The 23,388-nt window shown below is 38.7% G+C and overlaps 1 protein-coding gene across 14 annotated transcripts in view; it reads left to right on the forward strand.

The window, feature by feature from the left end:
* Positions 1-23,388, forward strand: part of SCAPER (S-phase cyclin A associated protein in the ER) — a 581,035-nt gene that overhangs the window by 515,387 nt on the left and 42,260 nt on the right. For 12 of the 14 annotated variants that reach the window (XM_055277642.2, XM_055277646.2, XM_055277643.2 and 9 more), the window contains one exon: positions 9,413-9,568. The exons of the other annotated variants lie outside the window; for them this stretch is intronic. In XM_055277642.2, coding sequence (XP_055133617.2) covers positions 9,413-9,568 — 156 coding nt within the window. The remainder of the gene's footprint in view (positions 1-9,412; positions 9,569-23,388) is intronic. 14 annotated transcript variants of the gene reach the window in all.

Raw genomic sequence — 23,388 nt, forward strand, 5'->3', positions numbered from 1 at the left:
CAATAGGTCAAAATGGAATTGAGGGCACAGAAATAGACCCACACAAATACGCAATTATTTGGGGTGGGGGAACTGCTTAGGCTTTGAAAAAAACATACACAATTTTTTAGAGCAGTTTTTAAAGTTCACAGCAAAATTGAGTGGAAACTATAGAGTATTTCCATAAACCCCCTGGCCACACATATGTACAGCCTCCAGTAGCCCTCATTAGAGTGGTACATTTGTTACAGTCAGTGAACCTACATTGATGTCATTATCGCCCTAAAGTCCATAGTTTACATTAAGGTTCACTCTTGGTGTTAAATATCTTACGGATTTTGACAAATGTATAATGACATGTATTCATCAGTACAGTATCATATAACCCCATCTATCATTCCTCCTTCCCCCACAACCTCTAGCAACCTCTCGTCAGTTGATTTCTGATCAAGGGATCAGATTAATTTAATAGGGAAAGGAAAGTTCTTTTAATGAATGGTGCTAGAACAACTGGATATCCATATGGAAGAAAAGTAACCTCTTGTTATATACAAAATTAATTTGAGATGGATCATAGATCTAAACACAAAAGTTGTGACCATAAGACTTCTAGCAGAAAATATGGGACTATATATATCTTTGCAATCATGGAATGGGGAAAGATTTCTTTGGATACAAATATGCAAATAACTATTTAACACATGGAAAGATACACAAATAACTACTTAGCACATGGAAAGGTGTTCAGTATGTTAGTTATCAGGGAAATGCAAAATAAAATTATACCAAGATACTGTTTCAAATCCAATAAAATGGCTAAAATAAAAAAGATTGATGATACCAGATGTTGGTAAGGATATAGAACAACTGGAGATCTAATACATTGTTTCTGGGAGAATGAAATGAAATGACCACTTTGAAGAACTCTAGCAATCTGTAAATTTAAACACATCTATTCTATGACTCAACAATTCTACTCTTAGGTATTTACCCAATAGAAATGAAAACACATGTTCACAAAAAGACTTTCCCATGGATTTTCATAGCAGTCTTATTTATAATAACCAAAGACTGTAAATAACATATACATCCATCAACAAGAGAAGGAACAAACAAATCATAGCATACAGGTTGAGTATGCCTTAATCTGAAATGCTTGAGACCAGAGTGTTTTGGATTTTGGATTTGGGTGGGGAGGGGATTTTGAGTATTTGCATTATACTTGCCAGTTGAACATCCCAAATCTGAAAATCCAAAATCCGAAAAGCTCCAATGAGCATTTCTCTTGAGCATCATGTTGATACTCAGAAAGTTTTGGGTTTGGGAGGATTTTGTATTTTCAGGTTGGTCATGCTCAACCTGTATTCATACAGTAGGATACTAATCAACAATAAAAAGAAAGGAATTGTTGTCCCATGCACCAACATGAATAAATCTCAAAAACATCATGCTTAGCCAGAGACAGATATAAAAGAGAACACTTTGAATGATTTCCTTTAGATGGAGATAGGAAAGGATTGGATAGAAAACAAGGGAACTTTCTGTGATGATGAGTATGTTCTATATCTTGTTTTTATTGATGGTTATGTAGATTTATGTGGTCTTCAAAACTTGTCAGACCAAACACTTAAGTTTTGTGCATTTATTATTTGGAATATATCTCAAGAGAAAGCAGTTGATTATTAATCACAATGAAAGCAGAGAGAAAGGACAAAGGTTATCACAAATGTGATTAGCAAGAAGACGAGATGTGAAGGATAGACAACAGAATTAAAATGTTGAATAATTGATCTCAAATGAGGTAACAGGAGAAGTACAATAGAAAAAAAAAAAAGCAAGAATAGAACACTTCTAAACTGAAGGAAAACATTCTTTAGCCATATATGAAGGAACCAACTTTACTAGTGGGGTAGATATAAAGAGGCTGAGACTCAGGTCAGGCCTTGTTTCTAATATCACACAGTAACTTAGCCTGATAGGATGTGACCTTGACCAAACTATAGCAATAACAATTAGAGTGGGAGCAAGAAGGATTTAGGACTATTTTAGAGGTAGAATTAGCTTCTATCTACCTCAGCCTTGGGCCTTGTCTACCTTAATGAATTCATTTAAAAATATGAAGATGCCACCTCTTTTGAGAAGCTAGCCCTGGCCCATTAAGCCAAAAAATGGCACTTCTGCTATATGGTAGTAATACTTTGAACATACCTCTATTATAGAATTAATCATAGTAATGTAGAAATTATGTGTCAGCTACAATGTTAAGAAGTCCTTAAGGTTAGCATCAGCATCATACTTAGAAATGAGTGGATGAATGCATGATTACAAATGGTTATCTTAAAATTTCTTGCATTACTGTGAGATGAATAATGACATTCATTTGGACAAGAATAGTGGGAGAAGGAGATTTCAGAAGAGATAATGAGGTTTTATTTGAACATACAAATATAGGGGTGCCTTGGGACCCCCAAGGGAAAATATTCATAAACTAGTACTTAAAGAAGTTCAGAAAAGAAGTAGGTCAGATGCCATGGCTCATGCCTATAATCCCAGCACTCTGGGAGGCTGAGGAGGGCAGCTCGCTTGAGTCCAGGAGTTCAAGACCAGACTAGGCAACAAGGCAAAACCCTGTCTCTATGAAAAAAAAAAAAAAAAAAAAATTAGCCAGGCCTGATGGCATGCACCTGTAGTCTCAACTACTCAGGAGGCTGAGGTGGGAGGACCCTTGAGTCCAGCAGTGAGCCATGATTGCGTCACTATACTCCAGCCTGGGCGGCAGAGTGAGACCCTGTTTCTAAAAGAAAAACAAAAGTAGGCCTTGAGACAGAGTTAGGAATTATTATTAACATATCGAAGATAGTTGAAACCATGGAATTGCATGACTTTACTAAATTTAGTTCAGGGATAGAACCCTAATAAGCAGCATTTTGGTTGGAATGTGAGAGTGGATAGGTAGACAAAGATGGACAAAGAAACAATAACTCATTTTAGTTTTTTTTTAATAGATTCAGGGGGTACATAATACATGGATATATTACCTAATGGTGAAGTTTGGGCTTGTAGTGAACCCATCACCCAAATAGTGAATATTGTATACACACACAAACACACACATATGTATATGTTTCTAAATATCCCTTTCTGTTTGTAAAGTCCAATGACAGAAAGCTGCAAAGGGACTCATTTTAAATTTCAAATGGCAAAGCAAATGGAGAGACCCATTTACTGTATCATCATTTACAGCAGCATGTTTCTTTCCCAGGATGTGTGTTCCAAGAAGACTAGGAAGTTTTCTGTATTAAAGCTTTTCATCCTGGGTGTGGTAATAGTCTCAACATTATAATTTCAACCTAACAGTTACAATGCAAAAGATACATTGCTTTTGACCCCAGTATTCATTAGAAAGTTCCATATTCTTCCCTCAAAACGATGAGATTGACAAAATGAATTTCTCTACACTGACCTTTTAGAGACATTTAGTTTAAGCATCTTCTTAGCCAGTCATTTAAAGATTGTCCATGCAGTTTTCAAGACATAGGCAATTTAGAAAAACATTAGACTGACTCATTAGTAGGCACCGTAGATGGCCCAGTAACCATAGGAGACGATACTCATAAAGGACCAACTACTCAACAAGTGGTTGTTTTAGTTTGCCTTGGCTTTACAATGCTTTTTCTCTCTTTGATCATTTTGTAGTCTTTCCTCCATTCTGGCTGTTTCAAGGATGGTACCGGAAACCTAGCTAAGCCATTTTCATCTTGAGACTACATGGTTTTGAAGCTTTGTGTGATCACTTTAGACCTCAGTAAGGACCAAAAATTGCCACAGAAAAGCAGTGAATTCAGTGCAAAGGACCCTCTTATCAGGAGTCAGAAAACCATAGAACGTTCCAGCTGTCTTGCTTGAGCTTATGCATTGCCTTTCTTGAGCATCAGTCTCCTTGTCTATCAAATGGAGATAGTCATACCAACCTCCACATAGTGAACTGGGTTTTCTCATACCTTGTGGGTAAGACTATAAATTGATTTCATGTTTCTTGAATATAGTGTGGCTATGTATATCAAGAGCCCTAAAAATATGCATACCCTTTGACTCAGTAATTCCACTTGTGGAAAATAGTCTGAAATCTGGCAAGGTTTTCTACTCAAAATGTTCAGCACAGCATGGTTTATAGTAAGGAATATTGAAAACAACCAAAAGTTGCAAAAACATTCCACTGGTAGAATATTATTCAATCATTAAAAATGATGTTTATGTATCCAGTCAGACCTCTAGAACCTAGATCATTTTACAGGAAATAAATAGTTCCAAAAAATGTTATGTGACACCACAGGGATGTAATCAGCAAAATTCAACTTGTGGGAAAGTGTATAGGATAAACAACCAGGTTTCGTCAACAAATACATACATTTTCAAAGGGGGTTTAAAAAGGTGGAGGGTAGCTAACAGTTTAAAAAGAGACTTAAGTCATATTAACCAGTCACAATGTGTGGTTCTTGCTTGGATTCTAATTTATTTATTTATTTTTTTAAAGCCAAAAATGCTTTTATTTATTTATTATTATTATTATACTTTAAGTTTTAGGGTACATGTGCACAATGTGCAGGTTTGTTACATATGTATACATGTGCCATGTTGGTGTGCCGCACCCATTAACTCGTCATTTAGCATTAGGTATATCTCCTAATGCTATCCCTCCCCCCGCCCCACAACAGTCCCCAGAGTGTGATGTTCCCCTTCCTGTGTCCATGTGTTCTCATTGTTCAATTCCCACCTATGAGTGAGAACATGCGGTGTTTGGTTTTTTGTCCTTGGGATAGTTTACTGAGAATGATGATTTCCAGTTTCATCCATGTCCCTACAAAGGACATGAACTCATCCTTTTTTATGGCTGCATAGTATTCCATGGTGTATATGTGCCACATTTTCTTAATACAGTCTATCGTTGTTGGACATTTGGGTTGGTTCCAACTCTTTGCTATTGTGAATAGTGCCGCAATAAACATACGTGTGCATGTGTCTTTATAGCAGCATGATTTATAGTCCTTTGGGTATATACCCAGTAATGAGATGGCTGGGTCAAATGGTATTTCTAGTTCTAGATCCCTGAGGAATCGCCACACTGACTTCCACAATGGTTGAACTAGTTTACAGTCCCACCAACAGTGTAAAAGTGTTCCTATTTCTCCACATCCTCTCCAGCACCTGTTTCCTGACTTTTGAATGATGGCCATTCTAACTGGTGTGAGATGGTATCTCATTGTGGTTTTGATTTGCATTTCTCTGATGTCCAGTGATGATGAGCATTTTTTCATGTGTCTGTTGGCAGCATAAATGTCTTCTTTTGAGAAGTGTCTGTTCATGTCCTTCGTGCACTTTTTGATGGGGTTGTTTTTAACTATACTACAAGGCTACAGTAACCAAAACAGCATGGTACTGGTACCAAAACAGAGATACAGATCAATGGAACAGAACAGAGCCCTCAGAAATAATGCCGCATATCTACAACTATCTGATCTTTGACAAACCTGACAAAAACAAGCAATGGGGAAAAGATTCCCTATTTAATAAATGGTGCTGGGAAAACTGTCTAGCCATATGTAGAAAGCTGAAACTGGATGCCTTCCTTACACCTTATACAAAAATTAATTCAAGATGGATTAAAGACTTAAATGTTAGACCTAAAACCATAAAAACCCTAGAAGAAAACCTAGGCATTACCATTCAGGACATAGGCATGGGCAAGGACTTCACGTCTAAAACACCAAAAGCAATGACAACAAAAGCCAAAATTGACAAATGGGATCTAATTAAACTAAAGAGCTTCTGCACAGCAGAAGAAACTACCATCAAAGTAAACAGGCAACCTACAAAATGGGAGAAAATTTTCACAACCTACTCATCTGACAAAGGCCTAATATCCAGAATCTACGATGAACTCAAACAAATTTACTGGATTCCAATTTTTAAAAAAACTATTTAAAACATTAAGACATTTATGGTACATTTAGAAATTTGAACACCAGTTATTTGATGTTATTAAGGAATGGTGATTTTTAGATGTGATAATGATGTTGTGGTTTTGTTTTTTTTTAAGTGATTTTTTTTTAGAGATAGAAATGGAAACATTTACAAATGAAATAATATGCCTTGGATTTGCTTAAACTTTATGCAGGATGGGTGTGGACAGATAGGATTGGCCATGGGTTGATGGTAGTCAGGGCTGTGTGATGAATGTATGGGTATTTGTTATCCTATTCTGTCAATTTTTTATGGTTTATGTTAACTTTTCAATAATACAATTTTTAAAGATTTAAAATATAATGCTTAACCAAGATATTTTCATGACGTAGAAGGGGCCTAAATAGTCATTGAATGAAATTCGGTATAATGTCAATCATGTGGAGAAAGAATCAAGTAGAAAAGCATGAAAGGAAAATTACCAAACTGTGATTGTCTTTAAAAGGTGAAATTATGGCCAACTTTTTCTACTTATTTTTCTGCTTTTCTTTACTATATAAATTTCTATAATGAGCCTATATTACCACTATAATCAGAAAAAAACAAGTTTTCACTCTGGTTAGAACTCTTTTAGAACCTTAGCTTGAAACAACATAAGTAAAACAGAATAGTAAAATGGCTTGTGTACCTGGGAAGGTCAAGGTTTGAATTAGATGCCAAGGCTCTAAGTATAGTAATGCACTGCATAATGACTTTTCAGTCAACAACAGACCACATATACAATGGCGGTCCTGTAAGATTACAATACTATATTTTTACCGTACCCTTTCTATGGTTAGATACACAAATAATTATCATTGTGTTACAGTTGCCTGCATTGTTCCCTGCAGTAACATATTGTATATGTTTGTAGCCTGGGAACAATAGGCTATCCCATATAGCCTAGGTTAGGCTATACTATCTAAGTTTGTGTAAGTACACTCTATGATGTTTGCACAATGACAAACTTGCCTAATGATGCAGTTCTCAAAATGCATCCCCATATGCCATTACAGCTTTGTTTCTTTCTTTCAATTCTACTTATCTCTACTTGGCTTTATTCTCTACACAGATGTTCTCCATGTAACAACTTGACTACCAGTACCCCCAGAGTTACACATTTTAGTTTTGATATCCCCAGTGGAAAGAGATTTTTCCTATGGTGATATATTAATCCCACAGAAGATGTTGAGTGGTCCTCCCTAGGTCATATACTCATCCTAGAACCAGTCATTATGGCCAAGGTGATGAGTACTTTGACTGTCCTGAAGCACATGCTCACTCCTGCATTAGCAAGCAAGTAGCATCTTTAACAACACCCCCAGGACCATATGGAATAGGAGAGGAGAATGTGCTGGGCAGATAAAAACCAAAGCTTTTACAGTCTGCTACCTGATGGTGTTCTTGGGATAATTCATTGGGATGATTAAGATAAAACACTTTCTTTTATTTTGTTTGCTAATGTGTGTGTGTGTGTGTGTGTGTGTATGTATGTGTAGACAGGGTCTCACTGTGTTGCCCAGGCTAGTCTCAAACTTCTGGGCTCAAGCAATCCTCCTGCCTCAGCCTCCCAAAGTGCAAGGATTACAAGCATAAGCTACTGTACCCAGTCAAAACACTTGATTTTTTTTTTCTTGAGATGGAGTCTCACTTTGTTGCCGAGGCTGGAGTGCAATGGCATGATCTTGGCTTACTGCAACTTCAACTTCCTGGGTTCAAGCAATTCTCCTGCCTCAGCCTCCTGAGTAACTGGGACTACAGGTTCCAGCCACCATGCCTGGCTAATTTTTGTATTTTTAGTAGAGACAGGGTTTCACCATATTGTCCAGGCTGGTCTCGAACTCCTGACCTCAAGTGATCCACCTGCCTCAGCCTCCTAAAGTCCTGGGATTACAGGTGTGATCCACTGTGTCTGGCTACAGACAAAACACTTTCTAAATTGAAGAGTTGTGTACAAATGTAAAAGCCAGTTTTTAAAATTCTAATTTTGTTAAATCAGATTGCAATAAGATTCTCAGTGTGTACATATATCAGTCTATCAATTTCCTTTACTATAAGAGGTCTGGTGGTCATCATTTCATACTTCCCAATTTTAAAACTATAGGAGTGCTCAGTAGCCCAGGTAGATACATATTCTAATGTAAAAGATGAAAGGAGGCCCTATTTTGTACCTTCAACGTAGTAAACTTGGAATGGCTCCAAACATGAATTATTCATCAGTTTATCCTTCCTTTTACAAAAACCTGTGTTGGTAAATGAATAGTGGTGGGGAGTGTATTGCACTTACACACCAAAACCTCAATTCTCTTGCATATATCTGAAAGTTAACATGTTGATTTGCAGAACTGCTATATTTGCAGTCCTACCCTTCTCATGTCAGTGCAGTAGCATTGAATTTCTAGGCCAAGGTTGATTTATCTACAAGGTCTTTTATAGTTTTAAAATATTCTTTTCAACGATTGCTGCTCTGTGGATTAATAAAAGAGTTACTATTGTCAGTCCAGTTTACAAACAGCTCTAGAAAACTGTTTTTTGTACTGAAAAGATGGAAATGATTTCTTAAATGTTGTTGTCAACCCTCAGGACTGGTACTTCTCAGTAAAAGCAATTAGATTCTCACTGTTCGTTATGCTGTTAATGGTGATAGAGTCTTTAAAAATAGAGAACCTGCAACTGGCTTTAGAAGTTTAACTTGTGGCCAGGCATGGTGGCCCATGCCTGTAATCGTAGCACTTTGGGAGGCCGAGGCAGGAGGATCACTTCAGGCCAGAAGTTCAAGAAGAGCCTGGGCAATATAGCAAAACCCCATTTCTACAAATAAAAAATAAAAAATTAACCACGTGGTGGTACACACATGTAGTCCCAACAACTTGCGAGACTGAGGCAGGAGGATCTCTTGAGCCCAGTAGGTTAGAGTTGTAGCGAGCTATGATCATGTCTCTGCACTCCAGCCTGGGTGACAGAGTGAGACCCTGTCTCTAAAATTTAAAAAAAAAAAAAGTGTAAATTGTAACAAGAGTGTCTGGGTTGAATCATTGTACTGTATCTTCTAAATCCTTGCATTGGGGCTCCCTAGTACTTTAAAAAGGAACAGTTTTTAAGAGCATAAAGGTCATTATAAATCATTTCACTTGTTGTTAGACTCTTTAGACCACCAGTAAGAATAACTAGATAATCATTTTCATTCATTTTTTTCTTGAAAAATAATATTCAGATAACCAAAAGAAAGAAGAGAGAAAAAAATACTTACAGAAAGAGCTGATTATTCAGGAGTAAATCTAAGGAAATTGTTACTTGAGATGCTTTACTCAAACTTGTGTTGTGTCTGCTTGTTTGAGGGGTCCAAGCCTGTGTATGGTAACATTTATCATTGAAGGTAAAGATGTTGCTGGCCTATTCAGATTGATAACATGCATTTCTCCCCCACATCTAGCTACGTGGTGAACATGGGTCTGATTGACAAATTGTGTGCCTGCTTCCTCTCGGTGCAAGGCCCAGTGGATGAGAATCCCAAGATGGCCGTATTTCTGCAGCATGCCGCAGGACTCTTACATGCAATGTGCACACTGTGCTTTGCTGTCACTGGAAGGTAAGGCATCTACTTGATCTCAATCTAGACTCAGCTTTTGGAACATCTCTTGAATTTTGCCCATTCTAGGGTCATTTCATAGGAATTCAAGTGGTCATCTTGGCCATCTTTCCTCTTTGTTCTTTCCCCATCATTGGCTTTCTATATTGAGATGTATATTAATTTCTCATTTTTATGGGCCACACACTCTCACCAGAGTCTTTTTTTCTTGTTGGTGTCATAAATTTGACTATCATTGCTAGAAGAGACCTAAGAGGTCATCCAGTCCCTCTTCCACTGAGATCCAGAGGAGTCCAGTGATTCTCCTTCAGTCATTGAAGAAAACAAAGCCTAGACCAGACCAAGCCAAGCCGTCAGCCCTACACAGTACAGCCTGAAAGTGCTCATTACCGTCATTCATGTGCTTTCAGTTATAGGCTCCTAGGTTTATTTTCCCTCTGTTCCTTCTTCCAGAGTACTTCCATGAATAAGGGAAGGGAGCCATCTAAAACAATAGGTCCCTGAAGTCACACGTGACCCATGGGCATAGTGAAAGCCAGCATGCCAGGGACTACTACTGGCCTGGTTGGCTGTTGAGACTACCCCATCCTACCCCATCCCACCCTGCGGACTGTCCTCAAAAACAATAATTCTCTAGGAAGGACACAAGTAACCCTCTGGGTCTTCTTGTCTTCTCCCCAACCCATCCCTCACCAAGTAAGAATCGTTGATAATAGTGCCTCCGTTTTTCTCATAGGAATATGACATATCCCTTAGGCATATTGAGGATGTTCAATCAAATAATTTTCTTATAAATAATTCTAAACAGCACATATGTATTAACTATTTTTTAATTATGTGTTTTGTATTTTTAGGAATTTGTCAAGTCGAGGCTTCTGAAGTCTAGCTTCTTAAGGAAATATTATCCATCTTTATTCGGTGTTCACAGAATACCAGTGACTATATTCAGAACATTTTAAGAGGGGGAAACTGTATTCTAAAATGAACATCCTCAACGTTTTTTGGTTCATTATACATAGGACCCATAAGCCCGCCTATCCTTCCTTACTCTTACCCAGTCCCTCACCACCACTCACATTCTAATAAAATTAAGACTGTCTAGAGCAGTCAGGGAAGCCAAGCATGCCTGTATTCAGTGTTCCAAGTTAGTTTCTTCCCATCAAGAAATGTAGACCAAGCCTACCTTCAGTGAGAGCTCGGGAAGTGACTGTTTGTGGATCTGTGACCTACGTAGGATCAGGTAGTACCATACTACACAGAGGTTGGCATACCAAACACTGTCCATCTGGAACAGTGGCACCTGCCAGCTTGGAGGCCACCATGCTGCCCAGCTGGTTCCTGTGCAATGGCCAGGCCCCTCCATGGAGGTGTCCTCTCAGGCAGGAGACCTGTGCTAACCCTGTCTCTTTTTGAACACACAGTTTCCCTGTGTTCATTACATTACAAACCTGCCAGCATCTCAAGTCTGTGTCACCTGTATTTTCTCGAATCCAGATCAATATCACAAATATAAGCATTTCCATATGTGATTGTTGTACAGTCTGTGGGCTTCAGCTTTCACTTACACACAGATTCAGTCACTTGAAATCTATGGAATTTAAAAGAAACCTAAAGGCTATTCACCGTCACTTGTTTTTTGTAGGAAAAGTAACTGAGCCAAACTGACTTGAATCAGATCCTGAGATTTCTAGCTTGGTACTCCTTCCACTTGACTTTATATTATTCAGGATGTTGAAGCATATATTTCATTTATTTGAAAATTTTCTCAATTACATATGGAACATGGAAATAGGATCTCCTTCTCTTTAATGCATACAGTCATGCTCTTGTCCTGAAGATACTGAGCATCTGTCCTGTGCCAAACACCAAGTTAGCTAGGTACTAAAGATACTGCCCTCAGGGAGCCAAGAGTCTAGTGTGGGGTCAGACTTATAAAGTAATAGTTATAGCAGAAGAGAATTTGCACAGAAAAGGAAGTAAAGCACTTACAAAGGAGGTCAAAAAAGGCTTCCATAGGCAGAATCCAAGACAAGTGGAAGGAAAAAAATCAATTGAGAAAAAGGGCATGATGTGTACATTATGTGGTATACCAGATGTTATTGGTGCCTTTGGTTCACCTGGAGGTCATCTGCCAATGGCTTTCTGTATTTCTCTGCCTCAGGACGTTCTCTGCACAAGGAGCTATTTGCTAGAGTGCAGAGGAGTTTAACTCCTCCAGTAGTGGCATTAATAAATTGGTAGATAATACCAATAAATTGGTAGATAATACCAATTTATTAGTATTATCAAACAGTAAATTGGTAGATAATACCCCCGCTTCCCTAATGTTCAGTAGTACAATTCTGAGTATATTCTGTACAGTTCTCACAAGATCCTAAGCCCTAACCTGTTTTTTGTTTGTTTGTTTTGTTTTGTTTTTGACACTGCATCTTACTCACTCTGTCGCCCAGACTGGAGTACAGTGGCACTATCTCAACTCACTGCAACCTCTGCCTCCCATGTTCCAGTGATTCTCCTGCCTCAGCCAGCTGAGTAGCTGGGATTACAGGCACAGGCCACCACTCCTGGCTAATTTTGGTATTTTTAGTAGAGATGGGGTTTCACCATGTTGGCCAGTCTGGTCTCGAACTCCTGACCTCAAGTGCTCCACCCACCTCGGCCTCCCAAAGTGCTGGGCGCGCCTGGCACATAACCTGTTCTTTAACACATCCTTGATTGAGTTTTCTCCCTTCCCTGTTTCTCTTCTCTACATCCTCACAAATAATCTATTTGCACCCATATTATTTTTTCAGGGTCTGCTTTTAGGGCAGCCCAAACCAAGAGATACGGACATACAAAACTTAGTGTCATGTTTAGTTTGATGTAGCTGTGCAATTGGGCAACTGTGGAGAGCAGCAGTAGATGAGGTATTAAATGAACTCCATAAATGTTAGTTCTTGGGAGGTTTAAAGGGCTGCAAGAGCTAGACTAGAGCTGTCCAAGGCTGCTAAAGTTGCTTGAGAGTGAGGACAGGATCAAATTTCTGTTACAGAATGATCACTCCTAAGAAGCACAGAGATGACTGGAATGGCACAAGCCTAGAGGCAGAAGGATTAGAAAAGCTCTTGCATAATCCAAGTGAGACATGTTGAGGGCCAGTAAAGTCAATGAAAATAGAGATGAGCAAATACATTACGAGGGAGTAGAACAAATGTAGGGGAGATGGCATCGGGTTTCATGATGTGGGGGGTGAAAGGAAGGGAAGCACCTAGAATGACTCCCAGGTTTCTGACTATAAAATTTTGAATGGTAGATAGCACAGTCTCCAAATTAGGAAATATAAACAGTTTTTCATAGTGGAAATATGAGTTTGATCCTAGACATGCCTAAGGGTTATTATATATGATATAAGATTATCATATACATATACATATCATATACATATACATATATGTATAAACTTTGGTGTACTTGGATGATCTTCAGGCATGCCTAGGACCAAACTTATATTTCCAGTAAGAAAAACTGCTTATATTCTCAAACTTGGAGACTATGTTGTCTACCACTCAAAATTTTATATTTATTGTATATTCATACATCTGATAAATTACATGTTTACACATCTGATACATTTTATTTAAATTTTTTATTATATAATTTATTTTATTATGTATATGAAATATAATTCCTTCTATGTACACATACAACTGGATTTTAAACAGTGATTTACTCTTGATGGTTTTTAAGAATTCTTAATCTGTTTTTCTCCATTATAATTTCCTTCTCTAACCTCAATTGCTTAGCAAACTTCTGTCAGTAGGACTTACTACAAAAACAGATTATTCTAGAAAGAAGGTCCAGGTGGTTTCCTGGCTTAATTTACCTAGGAAATTATTTGCAGTATCAGTGTAAGCTACTTCTCTGAAAGAGCTGAGAAAAATGACCCCTTATTGTTGTTCTTCCTCTCATCCTTCAGTCTCCCCACATTTCCTGAACACCACCAGACCACAGGAATACAGGGAGTTTTTTCTACCTCCTCAGATTTGTTTACTTCTGATATTTACAGATTGTTTTCTCCTGCTTATTTCTTCATGAAATTTATATTTCTAAACTATAAATGACAGCGACAAGCATTTTGTTGTATGCATTAAATAGAGTTTCTGCTGTAGGTCATAGCCGTGTCTAAGAGGAAAGGTAGTGCGATTTTTGCTTTATTGGAGTAATTCACATAATGTCTATTTTGGCTGCCAGAAGGTAGCCAGAGCCAGAGTCAAGGAAGGCTTTGTCCTCATAGCCCTTTTGTGACAGGAATGAAGGAGGAAGAGGAGCTAGAGAGGGCTTCAAAAATTGCCTTTTGTGATGGCAGAGCCTGAGATAATTAAGGGGACTAATTGATATCTCCAGGCTTTGAGTAAACACTGCAGTCTGCTGGTGGCCCAGCCTTTGTGATGGTGATTACCACTAGTCTGCCTTTGCACTACTCTCCTATTGTGCCCTTAATCTTCTAATTTTTACCTAAGTTTTCTTTTCTTTTCTTTTTTTTCTTTTTTTTTTTTTTTGAGACAGAGTCTCTGTCGCCCAGGCTGGAGTGCAGTGGCGCCATCTCGGCTCACTGTAACCTCTGCTTCCTGGGTTCAAGCTATTCTCCTGCCTCAGCCTCCCGAAAAACTGGAATTACAGGTGCTTGCCACCATGCCTGGCTAATTTTTGTATTTTTAGTAGAGATGAAGTTTCACTGTGTTGGCCAGGCTGGTCTCAAACTCCTGACCTCAGATGCTCCACCCACCTCAGCCTCCCAAAGTTTTAGGATTACAGGCCTGAGCCACCTCACCCAGCCAAATTTTTACCTAGGTTTTCCGAAACACAATTTGGACGTCAGAATTTGTGCTGTTAGTGTTTGTTTCAACTTGGGATAGAAAAGCGATAGCTGATGACTTGTACCAGGCTTAGTTCTGAACAATGAACTTGCATTTTTTTAAGTAAAAATTGAAATTGTGATCCTCTGATGAAAGGATTGATTTTATGTCAGAATTGCTCCAGAATTTTAATATTGTTAACAAATGATTCTTAATCACTTAAGCAAAATTCAACAGTCTGTAATAGGACTCTCAAAAATGCCTATTTCTGGCCAGGTGTGGTGGCTCAGGTAATCCCAGCACTCTGGGAGGCCGAAGCGGGTGGATCACCTGAGGTCAGAAGTTCGAGACCAGCCTGGCCAACATGGTGAAACCCCATCTCTACTAAAAATACAAAAATTAGCTGAGAGTGGTGGCAGGCACTTGTAATCCCAGCTATTTGGGAGGCTGAGGCAGAAGAATTGCTTGAACCCAGGAGGCGGAGGTTGCAGTGAGCCGAGATGGCACCACTGCACTCCAGCCTGGGTGATAGTGTGAGACTCTGTCTCAAAAAAAAATGAAATGCCTATTTCTTTGGCCTTTACTGTTAACAGTTTTCTATTCTTGGTCCTACAAGTAAAGAGAAAACGATGATTTTCAAATCTCAGGGCCAGAGCTCAATTGCTGTAATTGGTTGAGGCTCATTGGGTCCCCCTTAAGGTGGTGACTCCTTAGCAGAACTAATAGGATCAGCATAATAATGAGTGGTTATAAATTGAAACCAACACGGGCTGTTAACTTAATCAGTAATCATTTACAGTATTCCTAACTGTGCTAGGCACTAAGGCAACAAAGCCAGGAAGCAGTGGACCCACAGTAAAAGAGTTTGCAATCCTTACAACTACACTGAAGAAAGGAACTTACAAAACTTGGATAATTCGGATTCGTTAGAAAAGACTTGTGAATTCAAGAATATTTGCATACAAAAACAAGTTTGATGTTATATATATATTTGTGTTTTTCATTTTCACATCCATAGATGACAATAACAAAATGTGTTCTAGCCAAAGTTCTGGAAGCCTGTGTCATAAAAAGATAAGAATGATTTGTGATTTAGTCCATTTATTATGTGGCTATAAATGAGTGCTTTTCAAGTGTTTAAGGGTGCTTGAAAACCATTTGTTCAAGCAAAGGTAAACGTTAACTCTGCCCACCTGCCTATTCATTCATTGAACAAATATTTATGTAGCACTTGCTCTGTGCCAGGCCCTGTGCTAGGATTGGGAGGAAGCAGTAATGGCGCAGACATCAATATTGTCTAAGGACTCTGTAAGCTCGTAGGGGGGAAATGATGCCTATACAGCTATCTACAGTACAAGACAGAGAGTGATCAAGAGGACAGAAGATAAAAAAAGCACTTAACATGCTGCCTGGTACATAGTAAATGCTTCATAAATGTTGGCCACTATTATCACCATTGTTATTGATGGAGTTCAGAGGAGGGAGAAATGACTGTTACTTGTCTGTGGGGATTAGCTGTTTTTTAGAGCAGCTAAAATTTAACATGGCCCTTGAAAGATGGAAAAGATTAGAACATGTAGAGTTGAGAAAAAGGTAGACCAAGAAAATAGCATAAGCAAAGACATAAAGGAGAAAAATACAAAGAATAGAGTACCTTAACTGAACTTTGAGATATATATGGTGGTATTTTAATGCTCCCAGATCCTTATGAGGCTCAAATGAGATCGTAAATATAAAAGCACTTTGTGAACTACATAAAATAATTTGCTGAGATGTGGTAATGGCAATAGTGTCATTAAAACCCTTTTACTAGAGGAAATGGATAAGTTTTGAGACACATGCAACCTACCAAGATTGAACCATGAAGAAATCCAAAACCAAAACAGACAAATAGCAAGTGATGAGATTGAAGCTATAATAAAAGTCTCCCAATAAAGAAAGCCCAGGACCAGAGGGCTTCACTGATGAATTCTGCCAAACATTTAAAGAACAACTAATACTAATCCTACTCAAACTATTCCAAAAAAATAGAGGAGGAGGGAATGCTTCCAAACTCTTTCTACAAGGCCAGTATTTATTACTCTGATGTCAAAATCACAGAAACATCAAAAAAAGAAAACTAAAGACCAGTATCCCTGATGAATATTAATGCAGAAATCCTCAACAAAATACTAGCAAACAAAATTCAGCAAAAAAGATCATTCATTATGATCAAGTGGGACTTATCCCAGGAATGCCAGGATGGTTCATCATATGCAAATTAGTCAGTGTGCTACATCATTATCAACAGAATGAAGGACAAAAACTACATGATCATTTCAGGACATGCTAAAAAAGCATTTGATGAAATTCAACATCCCGTCATGATTAAAAAAAAAACTCTCAAAAAATTGGGTAGAGAAGAAACATACCTCAACAGAATAAAAGCCATGTATGACAGACCCACAGCTAGTATCATACTGAATGAGGAAAAATGGAAAGCCTTTCCTCCAAGATCTGGAATACAACAAGGATGCCCACTTTCACCACTGTTACTCAACATCATACTAGAAATCCTAGCTAGAGCAATCAGACAAAAGAAAGAAAAGACATCCGAATCAGAAAGGAAGAAGTTAAAGTATCCTTTTTTACAGGTGGTATGATCTTATATTTGGAAAAACCTAAAGACTCCATCAAAAAGCTATTAGAACTGATAAACCAATTCAGTAAAGTTGCAGGATACAAAATCAACCTACAGAAATCAGTAGCATTTCTGTATGCCAACAACAAACAATATTGAAAAGAAATCAAAAAAAGTACTCCCATTTACAAGAGCCACAAATAAAGTTAAATATGTAGAAATTAACTAAAGAAGTGAACGATTTCTGCAATGAAAACTATAAAACACTGATGAAAGAAATTAAAGAAGACATAATAAATAGAAAACTATTCCATGTTAATGGATTGGAAGCAGCAATATTGTTAAAAATGTCCATACTACCGTAAGCAATCTTCAGAGTCAATGCAATCCCTATCAAAATATTGATGACATTCTTCACAGAAATAGAAAAAAAATACTAAAATGTATATAGAATCACAAAAGACACAGAATAGCCAAAGCTATCCTAAGGAAAAAGAACAAAACTGGAAGACTCACATTACTTGACTTTATAATACAAAGCTATAATAATCAAAACAGCATGGTACTGGCATAAAAACAGACACATGGACCAATGGAACAGAATAGAGAACCCAGAAACAAATTCATCTACAGTAAACTCATTTTCAACAAAGGTGCCAAGAGCATAAATTAGGGAAGAGTCTCTTCAATAAATGATGCTGGGAAAACTGGATATCCATATGCAGAAGAATGAAACTAGACCCCTGTCTCTTACCATATACAAAAATCGAAATGGATTAAAGACTTTAAGACCTCAAAACTATGAAACTACTGCAAGAAAACATTGGGGAAACTCTTAAGGACATTGGACTGGGCAAAAATTTCTTGAATGGTACCCTACAAGCACGGGCAACCGAAGCAAAAATGGATAAATGGATCACATCAAGTTAAGCTCCTGCACAGCAAAGGAAACAATCAATCAAGTGAAGAGACAATCCACAGAAGAGAGAAAATATTTGCAAAGTACCCATCTGACAAGGGATTAACAACGAGAATATATAAGAATTCAAACAACTCTATAGGAAAAACTCTAATAATCCGATTTTTAAATGGGCAAAAGATCTGAAGAGACATTTCTCAAAAGAAGACATACAAATGGCAAACAGGCATATGAAAAGGTGCTCAACATCATTGATCATCAGAGAAATGCAAATCAAAACTACAAAGAGATATCATCTCACCCCAGTTAAAAATGTCCTTTATCCAAAAGACATTCAATAACAAATGCTGGCAAGGATGTGGAGAAAAGGGAACCCTTATACACTGTTGGTAGGAATGTAAATTAATACAACCACTATGGAGAACAGTTTGGAGATTCCTCCAAAAACTAAAAATAGAGCTACCATACAATCCAGCAACCCCACTGCTGGGTATATACAAAAAGAAAGGAAATCAAAGAGATATCCACACTCCCATGTTTGTTGCAGCACTGTTCCCAATAGCCAAGATTTGAAAGCAGCCTAAGTGTCCATCAGGAGATGAACGGATATAGAAAATGTACTCATATACACAATGGAGTCCTATTCAGCCATAAAAAAGAATGAGATCCTCTCATTTGCAACAACATGGATGAAATTTGAAGTCATTGTGTTAAGTAAAATAAGCTAGGCACAGAGAGATAAACATCATGTGTTCTCACTTTTTTGTGGGATCTAAAAATCAAAACAAACTCATGGAGATGGAGAGTAGAAGGATGGGTGCCACAGGCTGGGAAGGGTAGTGAGTGGGAGAGAGCTGGGGATGGTTAATGGGTACAAAAAAATAAAAGAGAGTGAATAAGACTAAATATTTGATATCATAACAGGGTGACTATAGTCAGTAATAATTTAATTGTATATTTTAAAATAATGAAAAGAATATAATTGGATGGTTTTTAACACAAAGGATAAATGCTTGAGGAGACAGATAACCCCATTTCCGTGATGTGATTATTACTCATTGCATGCCCGTATCAAAATATCTCAGGTATCCCATAAATATGTATACCTACTGTGTACCCACAAAATTTTTAAAAACATAAAATGAATTTTTAAAGCCTTTGAGCAGGGAAGTGACCTGCTAAGAACCATATTTGGGAGCACTAGTCAGATGTCGTGTGAAGAATGTATTAGAAGGTGGAAAGTGCAAGGGGCATTAACAGTTGTCCAGGTAAGACACGAAAGGAATGGAAAGAAGAATGTTTTGAAAAACCCTCTCATAGACACTGTTTTTATGTATGGTATCACCAGTCTCTCAGGCATCAAGCTCCAAACCTCATCATCTCTAATCTCTCCTCATGATACCCCAGATCTAATCTACTGCCACATTCTGTTGATTGAAAGGAAACTTAAAGTCCCCTATCTGGTCTTCCAGTCAGGTTTGAATCTTTTCAGTAAGCCTCTCGGTCTCTGTTGAACACCTCCAGTGACAGGAAACTCATTACTTACTAAGGGGAGCTTGAGTTGTTGATGCTTAAACCATCTCTCCTTATACCAAGCTGAAATCTGTCTCCCTAGTGCTACCTATTAGTATAAGGTCTACTTGCTCCTTGGCAACATGCAGACTAATATGAACCTACTCTTCTTCCTGAACTCCCCTGGTCTCACTGTACCTCATATTTTCCTTCGTTTTTCTTCTTGTTATGGTTACAGTGGCTGTGCAGAAAATTACCCTAAAATTTAGTGGCATAAAACAACCATCTATTAATCTCACAGATTCTGTGGGTCAGGAATTCTTTTAAGGTACGGAGAGGATGGGTTATCTTTGTTCCACAATGTCTGCGGCCTCAGAAGACATTGGTAGTTGGAATCATCTGAGTGCTTGTTCACACATCTGTGGTTGATGCTGGCTGTCAGCTGGGGGTCTTTCCATGTGGGGTCTCTGCAAGGCTTAATTGGCTTCCTCACAGCATAGTGGCTGTGTTCCAAGAACAAGCATCCTGGCAGTGAGAGAGCAGCTAGAAACCGTATCACCTTTTATGACTCAGCCTCAGAAATCACACAGCATCACTTGCACTGCGTTCTGTTCACCAAGGCAGTCGTGAAGTCCCATCTAGCTTCAAAAAAAGGAGAAATAGACTTTGCCTCTTCCTGGGGAGGATGAAGGTTCTAGAAGAGCATAGGGGACCAGAAATGTTGCTGTGGTTATACTTGAAAAATATAGCCTGCTACTTTCCACCCTCCTCTAAAGATAAATGAGTTCCCAGTCTCCTGTTCTCAACTGCTTTCTATTCTCTCTGCAGTCTCTTATTTGATACTGTCAGCCCATTCCTAAATATTTTGTTGTCATTAGCTACTGTCTTTGGACAAAAGGTTTGTTGGTATTGGGAGATGGGCAATGAAGTGAATGTAACAGGACTAGGCAAATAGCACTAAAAGAAGTAACATTTGTTGAGCACCTTTGATATACCCTGAGCTGAGTGTTTCATGTGGGCTATCTCCCTACAAGCATTCAAGAATCCTGCTCACACTGTCAAAGAAGTTAAAACAGCCTCTAGACTAATAAGGAGGAGTGACTGTCCATATCCTTCAGATCTGGAGAATGAGAAGAATACAGAAGCAGGAACTTCTGGGCTGTCTCTGTACTCACAATGGCAGTGCTAATAGAGGGACTTCCGAAAGATCCATCCCAGCTGACATAAAGCCCTAGTTGATTTGAAGGAACGGAAAGATGACAACTTCATTGGTACAGTTCACATGAGTGCTCTCTATGTGCTAGGCAGAAAGGGAACTGGCTGGGCCCCAGCCCATAGGGCCAAAGTTTAGGACAGTCTCCACTGACTTACCATTCTCACAGGGGACAAGGGATGATGGCCTCAACATGCAGGGTTTAGAGGAGCAGAATGTGTCCAGGATACATTTGCAGTCAGATTCTCACTGGCTCTAGGAGACTGAGGAGGCAGGATCTCAAGAGGAAAACTATGTGTAATATGTTGAAGAGCACAGGTTGGGAAGTCAGAAAGATGTGGGCTCAGTTTCAGCTTTCTCAGTTCTGTGACCTGTGGCAGCATGCAGAAGAGTGATCACGGCTTACTGCAGCCTCAATCCTCCAGGCTCAATCTATCCTCCAACCTCAGCTTCCCAAGTAGCTGAGACTACAGGGATGCACTGCTGTGTTCCGCTAATTCTCTGATTTTTCTTTTTTCTTTTTTCTTTTTTTTTTTTTTTTTTGTAGAGACGAGCTCTCCCTATGTTGCCCACGCTGGCGTCGAACTCCTGGGCTTAAGTGATCTTCCTGCATCAGCCTCCCAGAGTGTTGGGATTGCAGGCGTGAGCCACCATGCCTAGCCCTGGTTCTTTAGGTTTTCAAAGCCTGTTGCTCACATATAAAAATGAATGTGTTACTTCTTCCCTCACAGGGTTGGACGTGACAGGAGTAAATGGCGGCTAACATCTGTCACTCTTATTTCTTGTCTAAGATGCTATTTTTTACATATTCATGTATTCATTATAACCCATTTTGTTCCAAAAACTTGAGATAGCTTATAGAAGTATATGTCTCTAACTTTTTTAATTAAAAATTAAAAGGAGATAGGCAGGAAAGGTAAATCAAGCCACAGCAAGTAAGGTTAAGGCCCAAACCATATTCATAACAAGGCCATGATAGACATTTCCTCCTGGAATTCCTACTGGCAATTTCTACCAGGAACTTATATTTAATATGTTAGATCCTGAGCTCATTGGCTTTCACCCAAAGTTGGCTGTCCCTCCTGACTACCTTATTCTGCTTATGATTCCAGTAATCTGAGTAGATTTTAAGACCCAAAGCCTTCATCATCTTTGACTTTTCTTTCCCAGAATCCAATCCAGTCCTATTTGATTCCATCAAAGAGATGTTTTCCTCTGAAATATGAGGTGGAACATACTATTTATGCCACTTACTTGATATTTGTCAACGTGCAGTTCATTATTTCTCTTTCCTTGTATACATGGTTTGTGTCTAGAGTTAAAAGATTTACCTAGAGAAAGAAGCTAAATATCCTAGCAGCTCCCCGTCAGGCACATAGCACCTGAAACAAAACAAAATAAGAACTTGAGAAACAGCTGTTCATTGGCAGAGCTGGCAAATACCAGTGAACAATCATTGGCCTATGCCAGAATCCCATTTCCTGGGCCTATTCTATACTTAAGAAGAAGGACTGCCCACATCTCATGTTCTTCTTTCTCTGAGTTAGGAAATAGGCATCCAAGGCCTTCATTCCTTTGGCATGCCTTGCTAAAATCAGTTTTCCCTTTCTTCCTTCCATTTCTTTGGCAAATATTTACTCATACCTATTTACTATGTGCTATGTCCCAGACCTTGTCAAGGTACTGGGGATCGATTGGTGAACAAGACACCACTCTGATGAAATTTACAGTCTAATGGGGAAAAAACAATCAACCAATATACAAATAAGATTATTTTAGCTAGTGACATGAGAAAATAAAGCCTGGTAATATAGCTGAATGTCTTGGTCAAGGGCTTCTGCAGACAAAGTGGTCAGGAAAGGCCTCTCTGGGGAGATGACAAGCTAAGACGGAGCCAGGCATGTAAAGACCCAAGCAAAGAGTATTCTAGTTGAGAAGAATGGCAAGACCTTGAGGTGGGATGTTCCAGAAACAGAGAAAGTGATATATTGGAATGTGAAGAGCCAGAAAGAAAGTGGTAGAAGATGAAGTCAATAAGTAAAGGCCAGGAGATGAGGACAGAAAGATGAGAAATCTGAATTCTGCTGTTAAGTGTAAGGGGAAACCACTGGAGGATTTTAGACAGGATAGTGGCTTAAAAAGTAAAAAGCATCTGTTTACTCTGTGAAGAATGGATTAGAGAGGCAAGAGTGGAAGCCAGAAAGATCATTTAGGAGGGTACTGGAATCTTAATGCAGCACCTGATATGACAGTTTTTTCCTCCCAGTTACTCCCCCAGCAGAAGCAATTACCTTTACTTGGCAACACAACATAGCCTCTGGCAGAGCTCCTTCAGCCCAACTTCCAAACTGTAAAGAGAGGCCCAAAGTATCAACTAGCCAAACCAGTGTGTTAGCACAGGGTCCTTTGCTGTTTACAGTATGGGAAAACTGAAGCTAGAGAGGTCAAAAGTGTCCCATCTGAGAGGCAGTACTGGACAACAGCCCTAGCCTGCAGTTCCAAGATCTAGGAGGATATCTTGTTGTCAGTCACCCAGAGCTGCCTGCCTTCTCACCTCATAGGCTCCTCCCTGCCCCTTCATTCACCTTTCATTTTCCTAAGATTGTCCTGAGCCTGTCACCTCTTTACTCTTCCACTTTGTTGTGTCTCCATTCAGACCTTTGCCAGGGTCTAGAGTTTCTTCTTCTTAGTGGCCTTGTCCTTTACCTTCCATTCTTATTG

The sequence above is a fragment of the Symphalangus syndactylus genome, chromosome 5 (assembly GCF_028878055.3).
Source record: "Symphalangus syndactylus isolate Jambi chromosome 5, NHGRI_mSymSyn1-v2.1_pri, whole genome shotgun sequence".
Taxonomy (NCBI): Eukaryota; Metazoa; Chordata; class Mammalia; order Primates; family Hylobatidae; genus Symphalangus; species Symphalangus syndactylus.